Source organism: Chiloscyllium punctatum, chromosome 5, assembly GCF_047496795.1.
Source record: "Chiloscyllium punctatum isolate Juve2018m chromosome 5, sChiPun1.3, whole genome shotgun sequence".
Lineage (NCBI taxonomy): Eukaryota > Metazoa > Chordata > Chondrichthyes > Orectolobiformes > Hemiscylliidae > Chiloscyllium > Chiloscyllium punctatum.
Window position 1 is genome coordinate 94,816,185 of NC_092743.1, and position 19,580 is coordinate 94,835,764.

General features: G+C 39.1%; 1 protein-coding gene across 1 annotated transcript; it reads right to left on the reverse strand.

Annotated features, from left to right (window-relative positions):
• Positions 1–4,634: 4,634 nt before the first annotated feature.
• On the reverse strand, positions 4,635–18,533 carry ndufb9 (NADH:ubiquinone oxidoreductase subunit B9). Its single transcript, XM_072570802.1, has 4 exons — positions 18,363–18,533; positions 12,412–12,604; positions 8,558–8,671; positions 4,635–4,934 (listed from the first exon to the last, which is right to left on the reverse strand). Exons 1-4 carry the CDS (start codon positions 18,446–18,448, stop codon positions 4,806–4,808), a joined length of 522 nt encoding a protein of 173 aa, XP_072426903.1. The 5' UTR covers positions 18,449–18,533; the 3' UTR covers positions 4,635–4,805.
• Between the last annotated feature and the right edge of the window lie 1,047 nt (positions 18,534–19,580).

Here is a 19,580-nt window from a genome sequence, read left to right on the forward strand (position 1 = left end):
TCGTGCCACATCCCCCTCAGTACCTTACCCGTGCAAAACCTGTTGGCATGCCAGCTCCCTCACCTCCATCCAGGACCCCAAATAGTCCTTCCAGGAGAAACAGAGGATCACCTGCACCTTCTCCAACCTAGTTTACTGCATCCAGTGCTCCTGATGTCTTCCCTGCATTAGTGCAACCAAATATAAACTAAGGGAACATTTCACTTAGCATATCAGCCTGACCTCCTGGTCACCACCCAATTCAATTCCCCTTCCACTCCCTCTCCGACCATGTCCACCCTTGCCACAGTGAATCAGACTGTAAATTGGAGGAACACCAATTATCTTCCCCTGGGCAGCCTACATCCTGGAGAACTTAACTTTCCCACCCAACCCCGACTCCATTTCCAGCCCCACCTCTTCCATTCCATTTCATCTACTGACCGTCCTTCCAGCTACCAAATGGATTCTTCCTCCCATCGACCAACCAGATTGTATCCACTACCTGTGTTCACCTATCACTACCTCACCATTCCACCTCTCTTCCCACCCACCCAACCCCTCTCCACTTTATCTGCACCTTCCCCTACCCCACCCCATTCCTGGAGAAGGGTTATACTCGAAACATTGAGTTCTCCACCTCTTGATACTGCCTGGCCTGCTGTCTCCTTCCAGCTTCCTGCTTATCTACTTTGGATTCCAGCATCTGCAGGTTTTTTTTGTCTCTAAACAACAAGAAACAGCAAACATTGGTAGCAGTGGTTATAGCTACCAAGTAATAGTAGAAATGAAAGGCTTGGTATAAATTAGAAAATTAAAAATGCATGCAAAAGAGTTGATACAGTCACCATTGAATAGGTTAAGTAAACATAATTAGTACGAATGCAGTGCAAGACAAAAACCTGCACTACATATCAGATGGCTGTACAGAAAAGTATGTTGAGGAATCAATTAAAGAATATGGTTTAGACATAGTATTGTGGTGTAAGAAAAGGCCATTTAGTAATCTTGTTGTAAAGACACTTCTAGAAAAGAGTAAGCGTAATATGATAGAATTGCATATCAAGTTTGAGAGTAGACCAGTTGAATCCAAAATAGAATCTTAAATCGAAATGAAGAAACTACAAATTGTTCAGGCAGATTGTTGCAAATTGGAAAATTACATTTAAAGATGACAGGTGGCGGATTGTGGCTAACATTTAAAATATTAATACATCGTCTACCATGAAGTGACAAGGTCCAAAACCCAACGGTACTGATGCTTCTTCTAGTCCTCCTCATCCTTCCGACTCCATCTTTTCAAACTAATCCCACTTCTTTCTGTGTATTCACCATACCCTCTGACTTTCCCCTCTCAGATACTGAATTATCTAAGTTCAACAAAGTACTTAGCTTTATTCCTGTACATCCCCACATCTACTAATTTAGGACATGACATTATGCTGAAATCTTTTTTCCATGTCTTCTCTTCTTTGCTTACTTCTTTAGACAGGAGTTCTCTCCTGCCACATAGACCCTTGCACCTAAATCTAATACATCCTTTCCATCTGGATCTCTTGCTCTGGCCTTTTACTGGCACTTGATTTTTCTCATCAAGGAATGTTGATGCAATATTGTCTGCCTTAATTTCTCTGCTCCCTTCAACTACTCTAACCTATATCTCTCTGAATAATGCCGCTCTCTGTTCCCTCCGGTGCAACCACAACCTTGCAATCAAAGTTGCTGGTATGGTAGTGCAGTTGTTGTCTGGTGTATCAGCCATTACCTGGCAGAGGCTGAGTGCCAACTCTCAGGCACATTCTCCCATCTTCCCCGAATCATGACACCACTATTGAATTGTAGTTTCCTAGATTGTCATGGATCTTTCTTTTCCATAGTTTCCCACTTCATAGTCCACCAACCCTGCATAGTTTTTCTCTTTCCAAAAAGACCCATCATTTCAGCATATTCTTGGCCCACTTAACTTATTTCTTCCTATCTTGATTCTATTTTTCTCCCCCTTGTTCAGTCTCTTCAAATTTACATTAGTGATTTGCATGATACTTTAGATCAGTTCCAATACTTCCAGTTTTCTGATGCTAGCTGCCTCCTCTTCACCATGGATGTGTAATCCCTCTACAAGTCCACTCTCTATGAGGATGGTTTGAAAACTCTCATCTTTCTTGAAAAGCAGCCTGAAGAGACCCCATCCACCATAACACTCCATCACCTGGATTAGCCTGTTCTCACTTTGAACAATTTCTCTTTTAACTCATCTCCTTTTCTCCAAGTCAAAGATTTGGCCATGAGCACCTGCATGGGTCCCAACTATTTTGAGTCTTTTCGTGGAATTTGTGAAACATTCCTAGTTCCAGCCTACATCGGGCTCCCCGACTTTCCCCCGTCCACAGCAGCAGAGACCATTCCCTCTATGACAACCTGGCCCACTCTTCCATCATTTCTAAAGCTTCCTCACACCCCATGCCACCTTCCTGTGCAATCACAGCAAGTGTAACACATGGACATTCACCTCTTCCCTCTTCACCGTCCAAGGTCCCAAACACACCTTACAGGTGAAGCATCATTTCATTTGTACTTATTTCAATCGAGTCTACTGCTTACAATGCAGTCTCCTTTACTTTGGTGAGACAAAATGCTGACTGGGTGACTGCCTTGCAGAACACTCCCATGGAATTACCTAGCTATTCTCAGGCTGCAAGGCCAAAATTAGGTGCATGTTCTCAAACTAGGATACAGACTCTTCAGTATTTAGATAATGTATTATTTGGGTGATAGTGAATCTTTGAATTTCTGTATTCCAGGAGGTTGTGGAGGCTTTGTCATTGAGTACAATACATTCTAAACTAACATCTAGAAATTTTGATTGAAGTTATCAAAAGATATGGGATAGTGAAACAAAATGGTTGTCTAGTTGAATGGTGGAGCTAGTTTATTCCCACTTCCTATATAAAAAGTACTTGATTAAATTATGAATTATACTACTGGGCTCATTAAAAACGTACAAATACATATCAGAACTTACCCTTGTGGATACAGCAAATTACATATTGCTAAAAATAACACTAAGTAGAAATTAACATGTAAACATAGATCCTACATTCACTTTGTGTACGTCAGATGCTTAATCTAGAAATTAATTTGAATTAGAGTGGTGAGCCATCTCAGTGCCCTTCATGAGCATTGTTGGAGGGGGTTGATATTGGAAAGCGGGGGGTTGCTGGCTACAGACTTGAAGAGAGATTTTGCAAGGCTTTTTTGAGTGGGATAGAAATGTTTTTGTCAGAAGGGAATTCCAGGACTTGTATCAAGGCAACTGATGCATATTCACAAATGATTGTTATGGAAGTTGAGAGGTATCACAAGCCAGAATTACAGCAGCATAGAAATTCCCGGGGCGTTTCACAGACCTAGAAGATAAAGAGAAGGCCTGACCATAGAGGGCTTGTTAGTTAAATATTAGGTAGTTTCCACTCAATATTTTATCTATTTAAAAATAACCCTGTTTTGACCAAATCCAGCAAGAGCACAAAAGTTGCTTGTTTCAGAAACAAAACCAGAAATTGCTGGAAAAAACTCAGCAGGTCTGGCATATCTGTGGAGAGAAAACAAACACAGTTAACATTTCGGGTCCAGTGACCCTTATCAGAACTGATTATAGCTAGGAAAAGGGATATAACACATATCATTTGGGACTTTCTGTTTCTGTTTGTGAAGGTAACATTTTCCTTTAAGAAGTCAAAGTCATTTAGAACATACATTATTTTCAAGAACCTGAGACACTAAGTGCCTAGTGGGGCACCTGTTGCATTAACTGAAATGTTTATACTGCTAAGTTTGACAAAGAGATAAAAGTCACTAGGTGAGTCTGACTTCAGCTCAGGAACGCAGTATCCATCCAGCAGAAGCATCAAATTTTCAATTTGAGAAACAAGTTTCACCCCATCAGAGGGTTTCGTTCTCAAGCTTCCATGTTGATAAAGACTTTATAGAAGTTTAAGATTTCGGAATTGAAGAGGTTTAGATCAATAGAGCTGGAAAAAAGTCAGAAAACTGGACAGTTAGTTATGAAAGAAATTTAGAAGTTTAGGTGGGAGTGATTTTTCTCTGGGATAGTGTACCTTTAAAAGGTATAACTGGAAGCAGATTAAAACAGATTTTGCTGTTCAGGATGTTTCTAAACTGTCATTTAGTTGTTTGCTTGTTTTCTTCTGTAAAGGTACTTGGTTAACGTTGTGCGGATATATTCAATGACAATCATCATGCTTACCACTACAAACAAATGACCCTCAAACCAGGCTTCACTGCTAGGATTTTGACTTATCCATTACTATTAGCTGGGTGAATAACAGCCTTTAGTGAACAATCAGATTCAAACTCTCAGATACCCTAATGATCATAGAAATAAAGAAATGAATTTTTTTTTGAAGTCGTGTCAGTTATGTTTGTTTGTGCACACATATTTAGGATAGGGAAGCAGTGCACTCAAGTCAGGAAGGAAGTGCTGGGGAAGGTGGATAAATGATTAAATAATAGGAAACATATAGAAACTTAATTTTAACAGCAGCAAAAATGGTCAAGGATTGAAATTAATATAAAACAAAATATCAATACAAAAAAATTAATAAAAATGAAAAGATCCTAGTACAAGTTTCACGTAGTGTAAAATGAAGCCAAATATTTAATTTCAGCTATTTATTAGACTTCATCAAATTCATTATCATCATCAGAAACATTTTGAAAAGGTGTCGACACCACTTCTTGATAAACAGTCTCCTGATGACCCCATTAGGATGATTTTATTTCTGTTCAGAATATCTGATGTGTGTCTATGTTGGGCGTTCACGGGGTCTTGTGACAATGTTCCACCACAGTGGAGGAAGATCACCCTCCTTACGAGCAGGGGGAAGAACCTCGCTCTTAGGATTATCAGTCACTTCCTGCTTCAGCTGCTTCACCTACAGAATGAATTAAAATGAAATGTTACTGTGTAGATTATTCTTTTGTTCCTCTAGTGCCAGCTATTACATTGTAACATCATCAAGCAATTCCTCAATGCAATTTTACTTGCCAGTCTGTAGCCATGATCTGACTTTAGTTCTAAAATCGATAACCACTGTAAATCAAGGCTGACATGGCCTATGACCAAATTGTGGCAACAATTTTATTTCTAAAATGTGTAAAGCAATTTTTACTATAGACTTTTAACATTAAACAACTTGATTATCAAATCACCTGGCTTAATTTTTTCTAAGGTTCAGACTTGCTGTTTAAGAAGGGTGGTAAAGACAAGCCAGTAACTATAGACCGGTGAGCCTGACCTTGGCAGTGGGCAAGTTGTTGGAGGGAATCCTGAGGGACAGGATGTACATGTATTTGGAAAGGCAAGGACTGATTAGGGATAGTCAACATGGCTTTGTGCATGGGAGATCATGTCTCACAAACTTGATTGAGTTTTTTGAAGAAGTAACAAAGACGTTTGATGAGGGCAGAGCAGTAGATGTGATCTATATGGATTTCAGTAAAGTGTTTGACAAGGTTCCCCATGGGAGACTGATTAGCAAGGTTAGATCTCATGGAATACAGGGAGAACTAGCCATTTGGATACCGAACTGGCTCAAAGGTAGAAGACAGAGGGTGTTGGTGGAGGGTTGTTTTTCAGACTGGAGGCCTGTGACCAGTAGAGTGCCACAAGGATCGGTGCTGGGTCCTCTACTTTTTGCCATTTACATAAATGATTTGGATGCGAGCATAACAGGTACAGTTAGTAAGTTTGCAGATGACACCAAAATTGGAGGTGTAGTGGACAGCGAAAAGGGTTACCTCAGATTACATCATGATCTGGACCAGATGGGCCAATGGGCTGAAAAGTGGCAGATGGAGTTTAATTCAGATAAATGCAAGGTGCTGCATTTTGGGAAAGCAAATCTTAGCACTTAATGGTAAGGTCCGAGGGAGTGTTGCTAAACAAAGAGACCTTGGAGTGCAGGTTCATAGCTCCTTGAAAGTGGAGTCGCAGGTAAATAGAATAGTGAAGGCTTTGGTATGCTTTCCTTTATTGGTCAGAGTATTGAGTACAGGAGTTGGGAGGTCATGTTGCGGCTGTACAGGACATTGGTTAGGCCACTGTTGGAATATTGCGTGCAATTCTGGTCTCCTTCCTATCGGAAAGATGTTGTGAAACTTGAAAGGGTTCAGAAAAGATTTACAAGGATGTTGCCAGGGTTGGAGGATTTGAGCTACAGGGAGAGGCTGAACAGGCTGGGGCTGTTTTCCCTGGAGTGTCGGAGGCTGAGGGATGACCTTATAGAGGTTTACAAAATTATGAGGGGCATGGATAGGATAAATAGGCAAAGTCTTTTCCCTGGGGTCGGAGAGTCCAGAACTAGAGGGCATAGGTTTAGGGTGAGATGGGAAAGATACAAAAGAGACCTAAGGGGCAACCTTTTCACGTAGAGGGTGGTACGTGTATGGAATGAGCTGCCAGAGGATGTGGTGGAGGCTGGTACAATTGCAACATTTGAGAGGCATTTGGATGGGTATATGAATAGGAAGGGTTTGGAGGGATATGGGCCAGGTGCTGGCCGTTGGGACTAGATTGGGTTGGGATATCTGGTCGGCATGGACGGGTTGGACCGAAGGGTCTGTTTCCATGCTGTACATCTCTATGACGTCAGTTTTCAGTACTTATACAATTATTAATGTCTGTACAATGATATGCACTGGAATATCTAATAGTACTATGGAGAGTTTTGTAATGACCATAAGATGCAGGAGCGGAAGGAGGCTATTTTCCCCATCAAGTCTGTTCTGTCATTTAACAAGATTATGACAGATCTTCATTCCCTCATTGATTAAAAATCTCTTGCAGTAAGGAATTCCATAGATTCACTACATTCAGAGAAATCTCTCCTTATCTGTCTTAAATGGCCAACCCTTTATTCTGAGATCATGCCCTGCATCTCCCCACAAGGGGAAACAACCTTCCTGCATCTACTCAACTATTCTAAGAATTTTATGTTTCAATGAGTTGCCTCTCATTCTTTTCACTTCAACAAGTACATTGGAATGCATATATCTTTGTCCTACCATCTACATTTCTGTGCAGTGAAGTGAGAAGAGACAGGTGTTCTCTCCCACTCACTCAAACACGAAAGGGAAAGATGTAAATGGGGAGGTTACTATACTGCATTCAACAGTTATATAAAATTCCATATTTCTCAGTTGTGTTTCAGTCAGTAGCACTTCCACCATTAAGACAAGGTAGAAAACCTAGACTGCAAAGATGATGTTGACCTTTTTTTATAAAACGTTTTTTTAAAAAAACTTTAATTCAACAAACTACTGAAACTATTAAAATTCATGGCTTTCTGATCTATGCACTTTATGATTTCTGATCTAAGATTCCCACCTACTCCTGATAACCATTTACCCCATATCCCAATCTACCTCTACCCTGACAATATTCAAGGACTCTTGTTCCAACAGTTTTTGAGGAAGAGAGTTGCAAATACCCATGGCCCTGAGAAATGTCTTCTCATTTGTCTTAATTGCATGGCACCTCATTTATAAAAAAAAGGACCCCCTTGTTCTAGATTCTCCCACAACTGAAGCATCTTTTCCACAAGCACCTGTCAAGACCCCTCAGGATTCTGCATTTCAAACAAGTCACATCTTACTAAAACTCTAGTGAATCCAATCCTAATCTGTCTTAACTTTTCCTCCCAACATTAGCCATTGTTTCAGAGATACGTCTGGTGACTGTACACAGTAGATGTGGTGTCACTAATGCCTTACATAACTGAAGCATAACCTTGCTATTCTTGTACTCAATGGTCTAGGAACAGCCTTTTAAATTACTTCCCGTGTGTGAATAGGAATGGTTTTGCAAATCATTCACAAGAACACCTGAATCCCTCGTAACACTGCAGTCTCTTACCATTTAATTTTTAAAATTTTTTTCCTGCCAAACTGTGCAATTTTCCTAATTATGCTGCTAAATCTTTGCCTACTCACATAACCTGTCGTTTTGTAGCTTCATTATAATCTCTTCACCAGAATATTTGGAAATAATTTTGTTAAGGTAATAAGCCAGGAAGAAAGTATCACAACACAAATTCTATGCTGTTTGTTTCTCCTCTCTGACAAGTTGCCTCTTCTAATTCAACTCTATAGTTTGCACACCATACTCTTGAATATTCCGATCTTATAATCTACCATCCAATTTTCTTTTGAAAAGAATTTAAGAAATTCTTTACAGATTGATGACAAAGAATTCTACATCCCAGAAAAAGACAGCATTTATCCATGTAAAACTTTGCATATTTTCAAATTGGAATGTAATAATAAAAGAAATTGTGATGATAATTTCTTTACAAATACTGGTTGACTTTTGTACAATAACTGCAATATCTTGCTGTTAATATGTTTGATTGTACTGATGATTTACTAGTCTCACAATGCTACAGAGTTCTATAAGATGCCATGATTGTGCTTTCTCAATGAAATGATTTTAAGTGAATGGAAAGCAAGTAAATGAAACAATTGGTTACATTGGTTTACACCATTAACTCATACCCACCTCTTTCTCCCAACTCATGAGACGCAGCTTCTTCCATTGCTCTCGCTTGGCAAAATAATCTGGATACATTGCCTTTTCAGATGGATGCCAATAATCCAAATAAAATTCTGGTGTCTAGGAGAAGTAGAGAAAAACATTTCAAAATAAAATTAAAAACTCAATTTGAAAAACCACTTCATCACAATAAAATATAGTTTGATTTCCATCCATTAGTAAAACAGTATCAAGGTCAGGGAATAAGTTGAGATGAGCAATCTTCAAGTCATCCATTAGATATGTCAAAGCATGTCAGAACTAAGTGCAGTTCTTCAATTAAAGGTCAACTCTAAATTTCAGTCCTGCTGATAACACTGTATGTTTCATTACAAATCTGAAGTACTAAGACTTCAGACTGCTTCTCAACCTTCTGATGTGGAGGTGCCAGTGATGGACTGGAGTGGACAAAGTTAAAAATCACACAACACCAGGTTATATTCCAACAGGTTTATTTGTAATCAGTAGCTTTTGAAGTACTGCTTCTTCATCACCTGATTAAGAAGCAGTGCTTCGAAAGCTAATGATTCCATATAAACCCTTTGGACTATAACCTGACATTGTGTGGTTTTTTAAACATCAAATAGCTCAATAATCAAGAAAAGTCACCAAGCCCCAGATAGATCAAGAGTAGTTGGTAGTAAACATGAAGATTGGACAATTCCAGTTATCTGCTGAGCTAGAAAATGCCAATGAATCAATAGCATTTGATAATTAACATCAATATGACCAAGCTGTAAAGAAATTTAAATAAATCTGATCATCCTCCAACAAACCCTCTCGGAAGCATGTATTTGCAAATACTGATAGAGGACTGAATTTCACTCTGAAAACAGTTGAAAAAAAAACAGACCTGCCAAAATGTTATCGGAGAGGAGGATTCTGGTGGCAATTGGAAAAATGTCAGAAGGTCATCAAAGACTTGGAGTCCTAAAACAGGTTAGAAAATCCTAATTGAAGGATTCATAGATTAAATGAGTACTTACTCTCAGACTTTATTAAGAGAATTAAGTGGTGCTATTAACAATAAAAAAGTATTAAGATAGATGTGTAAAACAAATTAGGAACTTAAAATAGAGGGTGCTGGGACAGATGATATTCTCAATGGGTACAAAAGAAAAGAGCTATGCCTGCCCGTAGTCTTCAGCTTAGTAGCTCATGGGAGTTTGGATTGTTCTGGGACACTACTAAAACAGCTCTATTCCTTGAAAAGACAATAAAAGGAGACTCGGGTTAAATGGAATGCATTAGATCAACACAATAAGTTGCTTATGGAACTCATGATGATTACAAAATGAAGGCAGTATCATAGTGGTAATATAATGGACTAAGAGACTATGAATCTGGGGATACATCTTCAAATCTCCCACAGCAGCTTGTGGAGCTTAAATTCAACTAACAAATCTGCAACTGAAATGTCTCAGTAATGGTGACAATGAAAGATTGTAGATTGTCATTAAAAACTCACCTCCTTCACTAATGACCTTTAGGGAAGGAAATTCTCCATCCTTATCTGAATGATGTAAGCTGTGAGATTTATATATTTTATTTTTGAATTTCAATTAGTGGCTTTTATTTGCATGCCTGAAAGAGGTTTAATGATTAACTTGCAAGTATTTTTGTAATCAGGGTGAGGTCTTTTAAATTAGTCTGAGAAAGACTTGTGGACAGTAACGGGATTTTCTTTAATGATTTTTGAGAAGATTTGTAGCTCAGGCTGATGGTAAGTATGTAAAGTTAGCTCACTGAGCTAGAAGGTTCGTTTTCAGACATTTCGTTACCGTACTTGGTAATATCATCAGTGAGAGTCTTCAGTGAAGCGCAGGTGGTATGTCCCTGCTTTGTCTGTATGTATGGAAACTAGTGATAGTGGGTCATGTCTTTTGGTGGCCAACTGGTGTTCATGTATCCTGGTGGCAAGTTTCCAGATGGTTTATCCAATGTAGTGATTTTTACAGTTCTTACATGGTGTCTTGTAAATTACGTTAAGTTTTGCTAGTTGTATCGAATGGATCCTTTAGGTTCATTAGTTGCTGTTTAAGTGTGTTGTAGGTTTTGGGCTACCATGATGCCAAGGGGTCTACGTAGTCTGGAAGTCATTTCTGATACATCTTTGATATAAGGTAATGTAGCTATAGTTTTTGGTTGCTTTGTGTCTGCTTGTTTGGGTTTGTTTCTGAGGAATTGGCAGATTGTGTTTACTGGGTACCGTTTTTCTTGAAAACATTGTATAGATATTTTTCTTCTGCTTTTTGCAGTTCTTGGGTGCTGCAGTGTGATGTAGTTCGTTGAAATAATGTCTTGATGCAGCTCCGTTTGTGGGTGTTGGGATGATTACTTCTGAAGTTAAGTATTTGGTCTATGTGTGTTGTTTTTCTGTAGATGCTGGTTTGAAGATCTCCGTTAACTGTACCTTCAACTGTCACGTCTAGAAATGGGAGTCTGTCTCCTCCTCTTTTGTGAATTTTATGCCTGTCAGGAAATTGTTGATGGTGTTGTAATTTTCCTCTAATTTGTTCCATTTTGTGATGACAAAGGTGCCAACACGTAGCAGACCCAAAGTTTGGGTTGGATAGATGAGAAGGCAGCTTGTTCAAGTTTCTGCATTACTGCCTCCACTATGAGACCTGACATTGGGACAGTTTACCAGCAAGTAAACATTGTAATGCATTATGTTTTCAGACAGAAGATTCTGGAATTTTCTTGGAGCTTGGGTAAAATATTCATAGCTGGGGGGAAATAAAGTTTATGTTTGTGTTTCAGTTTAGGCAATTCTGCAAGGTTTTTAGGGGTAACTGCTTTACATATTCAACTTCTACTGAGAAAGACATTAGATAGTTTAGAATTATTAAAAATAGATAATTAGTTTAAGCAGTTCAATAAAAGACCCAGAGCAGAAGTATTTGGTTAAAACCCTTAAGGGGTTATTTGAAGTTGAGAAGGTTTATGCTCACTTATATAAATCAATCAAGGAAGAGGCTAACAAATTTTCACAACCAAGAATTAAAGCCACAGATATGTCAAAACTTACATGGATTGGAGGAATTCTTCCAGTTCCATGTACTATAAAGGCATGTATTTGAAATTGATGGGGTTGTTCTTTTAACCATGTGTCTTGAATCTTTAAACATGTGTAATACTTAAAATAGCCTTTGCAAAATATTCCTTACTAACATCTGGGAACTGGGTCAAAATTGGGTGAGTTCTCCTACAGATTGGTCAAAGATACTATTCACTAAAGTCTGACTCTCAGAATCATGCTTTACACGCTAGTAGAGTCCCAGATATCACCATAACTATCCTTAGATATGGCTGTACAGAGGTACACAGTCTAAAGAAGGTTGCCCTGAATGTCCTCAACATCAACTCTGAATCTCATGAGGTTTCGATATACTGGGTCAAATATGGGCAAGCAAAACTCTTCATTATGACCCACTACGTGAAGAAAGCACCAAGGGTGGCAAGGACATTGATTATACTTTAGTGAGAAACTTCAATGTCCATCATGATGACTGGCTGCTAACCACTGATGACAAGAGCTGCACAAATTCATTCAATGCGATTCCTTTCCTTCCTTCTTATTTGTGCCCTTACTTCATTTCAAAATTCAACTAATTTGAAAAGTGAAGTTAGAAAAACAGGAGTTCTTTTTCTCTCTCTATGTCTCGCCCAATCTGTCTCATTTTCGAATGTGACCTTTTTGTAAGTGTAGACAATTAGGTTCCACCTTATTTCACTCTAAAAACACATAGAATATATAGATATTAAGGACTTAATATAGATAAATATTAGTTTTATATCGCATAGATTTCACCTCATACCTTGTAGCAATCGTATCTCTCGTAAGATGTGCCTCCTGGTGAATCAGGGAAGATGTAGGGCTGAGAATGCTGCGTTGCCCAGAATTCTTCCTCACCAGCTTTCAGCAGCTTAGTAGCCTTCACCATGTCCTTTTCATCTTTATGTTCATCAAACCTTGCTCGTAGCATGCAGGCATAAAAACGATACTTGTCTCTAATTAGGAATAAAAGTAAACAAACAGTCCAAACTACTGGTAGAGGTATTTTGTGCTAATCAAGGCAAAGTATTTTATAATTCATTCCAGCGATTTTGCATTCTAAAATGGTAGTGGATGTAATCAAGTATTACTATTGTGATTTTTTTTTGGCTGTTTCAGTTACCTAAAAAGGTTCCTTCTCCAGATAGCACTGGAAGGCAAAATGTTCAAAACTAGCATGCCATTGTAGATCACAATAGATAGTAAAGATATGACAGAAATAACATGATTTGATCCAAAAAAGCTTTTTCTTTAGTCTCTAATAATATGTTTCTTTCTTTTACCAAAATAAAAAGTCGTACATTTGAAAGATCTGTACTTAGTCAAATTTTAATTGTAAAGCTTTCTTGAATTTCTAGAATTTGAAGAAGGTTACTTTTACTCCACAGAACATCACAAGTACAGTGTGGTTCTGTTCAGAAACCTGCAGTCAATAGAAATTTTAGTGATACTTCATCACATTTATTAAGGTCCAACCCAAAAATAAAAGTGATCCTCAAATAAGTTCCTGATTTAAATGCTGCTTCATCCTCACAAGAGGACACCATGCATCACTGCTCAATATACAAAGCGACCAAACGGACCCCTAACCCTATCCAAAATGTTATCATTCAGGATTAAGAACCCAAGCTAGTAATTCAGAATATTAAAACAAAGCTGTCAAAGGGAAGAAGACAGAAGAATGGGGTTGAGAAACTTATTAGCCATGATTGAATGGTGGAGCAGACTTGATGGGCTGAATGGCCTAAAAATCTGCTCCTATGTCTTTTGATCTTATGGGTCCATCCATTTATACACAATTCTATGAACTGGTTTTTGTGATTTGAAGGGAAAATGAAATGGCAATTTCATAAGAAACAACAAAATCTTGGAGGTAACATCCAACAATGGAAGAATGTCTCCACTTAATCCAAGCATTATCAATGACTTCATTTCAGCACAAGTTTGGAAGGAGAGCTTTATGTTGACAATTGGACATTTTTTCACTCCATTCACAATTGCTCTGATAAAGAAGTGGGTATCAACATCCAGGTTTGCCCTGATAAATGGTGGTTAAAAATCATGCTAAACAAGCTGTCAGCAGTTACTGCCTATAAGAGAATGCCTAATTACACATCCACACATCCCAGCTGACTAATAATCTATTGGACTAGCCAGATCCAAGAACATGTAAACAGAGTAGAGCCTATTACTCTGCAACCAATGCTTCTATGTGTTCTCACCAACGATAAAGTTTTAGTCAGAAGTGTGATGGATTACTCATCAATTGCTTGGCTGCATAAAATTGCAGTCAAGAGCGTGGTGCTGGAAAAGCACAGCAGGTCAGGCAGCATCTGAGGAACAGTAGAATCAATGTTTTGGGCATAAGCCCTTCATCAGTAACTTTCCTGGTGAAGAGCTTATGCCCGAAATTTCGAGTTTCCTGCTCTTCGGATGCTGCCTGACCTGCTGTGCTTTTCCAGCACGACACTCTCGACTCTGATCTCCAACATCTGCAGTCCTTACTTTCTCCTGCATACAACTGTGGTAGTAGTCAAAAAAAGCACAACAGCATTTAGAACACTACGGTCAACGTTTATCATCAAACTAAATTTTAATCCATCCACAACGTATGTGTTATGTACAGGATGTATGACAGCATCTCAAAATTACTTTAACACCACCTCCAAGGCCTGCAACCTCCAACATCTAGATCAACAAAGGAGCTCCACCCTGGAAATGAACCTGGTGATTATGTTCAAGTCATATTCAATTCCAAGTCAAAATTGTGGAACTGTCTTTGGCATCGTCACAAAAATTCCACTGGTTCAAGGCATCTTCTCAGAGCAACTGGATGTGCAATTAATCCAGCTAAGATTGGCACATTACGCAAGCATATAAAATAAATTTTCAGGATTTGATAACTTTACAAAGTACCCAGTGAATGAGCAATAGTGTCAATGTTAGTTTGAGTAAAAGAAATATGGTTCATAAAAGTCGGTAAGAAGAAATAACAGTAATTCAATTTCATGCTAACACTGAATTTACTTTTTCTTTTAAAATACATATTCATGGGCTGTAGGCTTAACTGGCTGAGCCAGTATTTGTCACCCATCCTGATTTGCCCTCAAAAGCTAGTGGAGAGCTCACTTCTTAAACCACAGTTGTCCATTTGGTCTAGGTAGATACACAATGCTGTTATGGATGCACTTCCAAAATACTGACCAAGTGACACTGAAGAAATGGCGATGTATTTTCAAGACTAGATAGTGAGTGGCTTGGAGGTGAACTTGCTGTAGTATTCCCAGGTATCTGCTACCCTTGCCCTTTACTTGGTTCAGAAGGTGCTGTGTTAGGAGGCTTGGTGAATTTCCGCTGTGCATCTTACAGTTGATGGACATTGCTGCTAATCAACACTGGTGTGGAAGGGAGTTGATACTTCTGGATGTGATGCCAATCAAGTGACTTCTTTGTCTTGGATGGTGTCAAGCTTTCTGAGTGTTGCTGAAGCTGCATTCATCCAGGTAAATGGAAATCTTCAATAAGACTTCTGACTTGAACCTTGTAGATGGTGGACTGGTTTTGCCAAGTGAGGTGGTGAGTTACTTGCTGCAGTATTCCTAGCTGCTGACCTGCTCTTGTAGCCACTGTGTTTATATAGTGAGTCCAATTAAATTTCTGGTCAGTTGTTACTCCCATGATGTTGATAGTGGGCAAGTTAATGACATGAATGCCACTGAATGTCGAAAGTGTGATAGTTAGATTCTCTCTTAACTGTAGAAAGTAGGAACAGGTGTATGCCATTTGGCCCTTGAAGCCTACCCTACCATTCAGTTTGATCATGACTGATCATCCAACTCTATGTCCTATTCTGCTTTCCCCCTCTCCATTCCCTTTGGTTTCTTTATCCCCAAAAACTAAATCTAACTCTTCTTGAAAAGAGTCAATGTCTTGGTCTCAACAGCTTTCTATGGCAGAGAATTTCACAAGCTCACCACTCTTTGGGTGAAGAAATCCTCATCTCAGTACTAACTGGCCTCCTCCACATTCTTATTCAGAACTATGGTCACAATTTTTCAGGGTCATTGGGAATGTTCTTCCTTCTTTTTTATTGTCGTTTCCTGTTAAGACTTTTATAGGCTTCTTTGAAAATCCTATTGGAGATGGTCATCAGCTAGCACTCATGGGTACAAATGTCAACTGTCACTTGTCAGCCCAAATCTCAATATTGAGTCGAGACCATGGTGTGGAAAGGCACAGCAGGTCAAACAGCATCCGAGGTGCAGGAGAATCAACATTTTGGGCATAAGCCCTTCATCAGGAATCTTGATGAAGGGCTTATGCCTGAAATGTCGATTCTCCTGCTCCTTGGAAGCTGCCTGACCTGCTGTGCTTTTCCAACACCACTCTCGACTCTGATCTCCAGCATCTCACTTTCACCTAACAAATCTGGATATTGTCTAGTCTTGCTGCATTGAACAAGAGTTGCTTCAATATCTGAGAACTGATCAAGTATGATGGATTGAAGGTCATTGGTGAAACAGTTGAAGGTGTAAGTGCCCAGGACATATTTTTGAGGAATAAAGTGTACTGCAACAGGTTCTGGAGCAAAGGTCTTCAGTACTGTTGCTGGGATATTGTTGTAGGCCATAGCCTTTGCAGTAACCATTGCCCCCAGCCATTTCTTGACATTATATGAATGTAAGTGGTTAAAGAATGAGATCAGAGATGCTGGGAACCTCTGGAGGAGGTTGAGATGGGTCACCCATGTGTTATTTTTTGGATGAAGATTGTTATAAATGCTTCACTCTTATTTGTTGCAGTGATGTGTTAGGCTCCACCATCATGGAGGATGAAAATACTTGTGGAATCTCCTTCTCCAATGAGTTGTTTAATAGTTGACCACCATTTATGACTGGCTGTGGTGGGATTGCATACTTTAGATCAGATCTGATTGTTGTGGAATTACTTACCCGTATCATTTGTTGCTTATGTTGGTTGGCACACAAGTGCACTGAGTATAGGTTCATGAGGTTGACACCTCAGTTTTGCATATGGCTGGTACTGCCCCCGGCATGCCTTTTTACACTCTTCATTGAACTAGAATTGATCCCTGGCTTGACAGTACTGATAGACTGGGGAATATGCTAGGCTTTGAGGTTGCAGATTAAATTGCAGCACTATTCTGCTGCTGCTAATGGCGCACAGCACCTCATGCATGCCCAATCTTGAACTGCTAGATCTGTTTAAAGTCAATCATCCCATTTAACAAGGCGCTGGTGCCATACAACATAATGGCGGGTATCTTCATTGTGAACATAGGATTAAATCTCCATCTGGATTGTGCAAGGGTCAATTCTACTGATACCGTCATGGACAAATGCAACTCTTGCAGCCAGATTGGTGAAGATGACATTAAGTATATTTTTCCTAACTTTAGAAATTGCTGATGAAACTCAGCACCTGTGGGGAGAGAGCAAAGTTAATGTTTTGAGTGTGGTGACTCTTCACAAGACTTCCGCTTTCTCCCCACAAATGCTGCCAATTGTACTGAGTGTTGCCAGCAATTTCTGTTTTTGTTTCAGATCTCCAACATCTGCAGTTCTTTGTTCTATTTTAGAATTTTCCATTGTATTAGTTCTTTCATTGTCTGCTGCAGATCCAGTCCAGCAGCCATGTTCTTTAGATTTGGTAAGGTAGATAAGTAAGACAAAGATCAACCAAGTTGTTCTTTCTTTTTGCACTGAATTTCCATTTGATAAAAAATCCTGAGGGCACCTGCACTATAGATTCTAAAAGGATGTACCAGCTTTTGTGATAGAGTTTAGGTCAAGGGCCACATTTTAAAAGTAAGGGGCCTGCTCTTCAAAAGAGACATTAAAAGATTTTTTTTCCTCTCTTGGGATTTGAAACTCTGTGAAATTATCTTCTCCTGGCAGCAGTGGAGTATTTTTAAAGGGAGAGTTCAACTAAAAAGGGAGTGCAGAGGTCATGAGAAAGAGCTAGGTACAGTTGAGACCACATTATTTTGTCACAACTGATATTATTTAACAATTGGAATGGCTTGAGTGACCAAATGGCCACTCCTACACGCAATCTGTACATTCTATAATGTTGGAATGGTGAAGATGGCAAAATGTTTCTGAAGGAGAGTTACTGGACCCAAAACTTAACTCTGCTTTCTCTCAACAGATGTTCCTAGACCTGAGTTTCTCCAATAATTTCTGCTTTCATACAGAAAAATGTTTCATAGCTTCAAATTTACATTAATACTTTAAATTAAAGAATTGTAACAATGTCAGGCTGTTGGAACTAAAGCTGGAAGTAACAGAATGCTAGGCAGATTCTATACAAAAAGACAGAATTTGAGTTGATGTTTCTCTTGATCAAAATACTATTCCAAACAACCAAACAACTCCTCTCTTTCTTTCGCTCCACAGATACTGCCAGTTTTGCAGTGTTTGTACCGTTTTCGGTTTCCATCTCCCAGCATCCAGCAACATTTTCTCCTGACAGTTTGCAATCTAATGAATAAAGGTGTCAACGTAGTTTCAAAAATCGTGCATTTGTCGAATATTGCATGAGTTCAGTTACATGTAACATTCAAATAAAATATCTCGATATTGCATTTCAACACCAAGCGATGAAGAATTAACGATCAAAAGTCCTGACTACATAACTTGTCAATTCCTCTGGTCTCTCTGACACTCAATCCCCGTGAGAAGAAGACCAGACCTGAAAATGCACCAGGATTCCAAGTGTCGCAGAGCCCGTTTGTAGAGCCGAAGCACTTTTTGCTGGTGAGTCAAATAAGCAGCCATTGTTTCATCTGTCCTTTGCCGTCACCTTCCCACTCGGAGAACCCTGGGAAATTGGAGGACTGCGAACAGCCTCGCCGAAGGCGATCATGGGAACGTGGAGGATTGTAGCCAATCGGCAAATGGGGCAACGACAGGAAGGCGGAAGATTACATTTGCCACCGACACAAAGCCACCTGTGGGAACATTTAAAGTCAGTCATAAGCGAGGAGGTTTCTTCCACTCACTGAATATAGACCATAAACCATAGGGGCAGAAGTAGGTAATTAAATCTATCGGTTCTATGGCTTAATGGTTGGTCTGATAATCTTCAACTCCATGCCCATTTCCCCATTTGATTCCCTTAGTAATGAAAGTAATGAAACCCTTCAACATATATAATATTCCAGTCTCAAGCTTTGTGATAAAGAAATTCACAGATGCACAACAGTATGAAAGAAGAAATTCCTCATCAATTTTAAATGTACTATCTCTTATGCCCTCTGGTGTTAGGTTTCACGACCACATTTCCACATTTACTCTGTCATGTCCTTTAAGATATGTTTCAATAAGATCACCTCTCATTTTTCTGTATTCCAACTACACCCAGAATAACAAACAGAAACTCAACACAATAGCAGGTTTATGATTCTACTCAATGTTCCACAGGATCCCCACTGTCTCCAAGCTGGATGACACTACATCAAGGCTGATTTAGTTTTTAATGCCAAATGTATTATCGTCAATGAATATATCTGTTATGTGCAATACGTATTGTAGCATCTTTAAAATAGTAAAATGTCCCAAGGACCTTCAAATAAGTACTCAGGTGAAATTTGACACAGAGGTAACATTAGGATACATAATCAAAAATTTGGTCAGTTTTAAAAGGACAGTTTTAAGAAACGTCTTATGGGAGGAGAGAGAAACAGAGAACATTGGGGAAAGAATCCAAAAATTAGGGCCAACAATAAAGGTATCCTTTTAAACATTGGTGAGGGAAATCAGGGACACTCAAGGGCAAAGCAATTGAAGAATGAAGATTTCTCAAATGTTTGTGGTGATTAAGGAGGATACAGAGATATGGAGGGGAATGACAAATGATGAGTTTGAAAACAAGCATTAAAGTTAAATCTGAAGTGTTACTGGATTAGGA

Excerpts from the sequence above, each read along its gene's own strand:
- ndufb9 (XM_072570802.1), bottom strand. The coding sequence starts at position 18,448 with ATGGCTGCTTATTTGACTCACCAGCAAAAAGTGCTTCGGCTCTACAAA. Across the intron at positions 8,672-12,411 it reads AGAGATACGATTGCTACAAG|ACACCAGAATTTTATTTGGA; the intron begins GTATGAGGTGAA and ends TACTTCTCCTAG. Across the intron at positions 4,935-8,557 it reads TCATGAGTTGGGAGAAAGAG|GTGAAGCAGCTGAAGCAGGA; the intron begins GTGGGTATGAGT and ends TTCATTCTGTAG.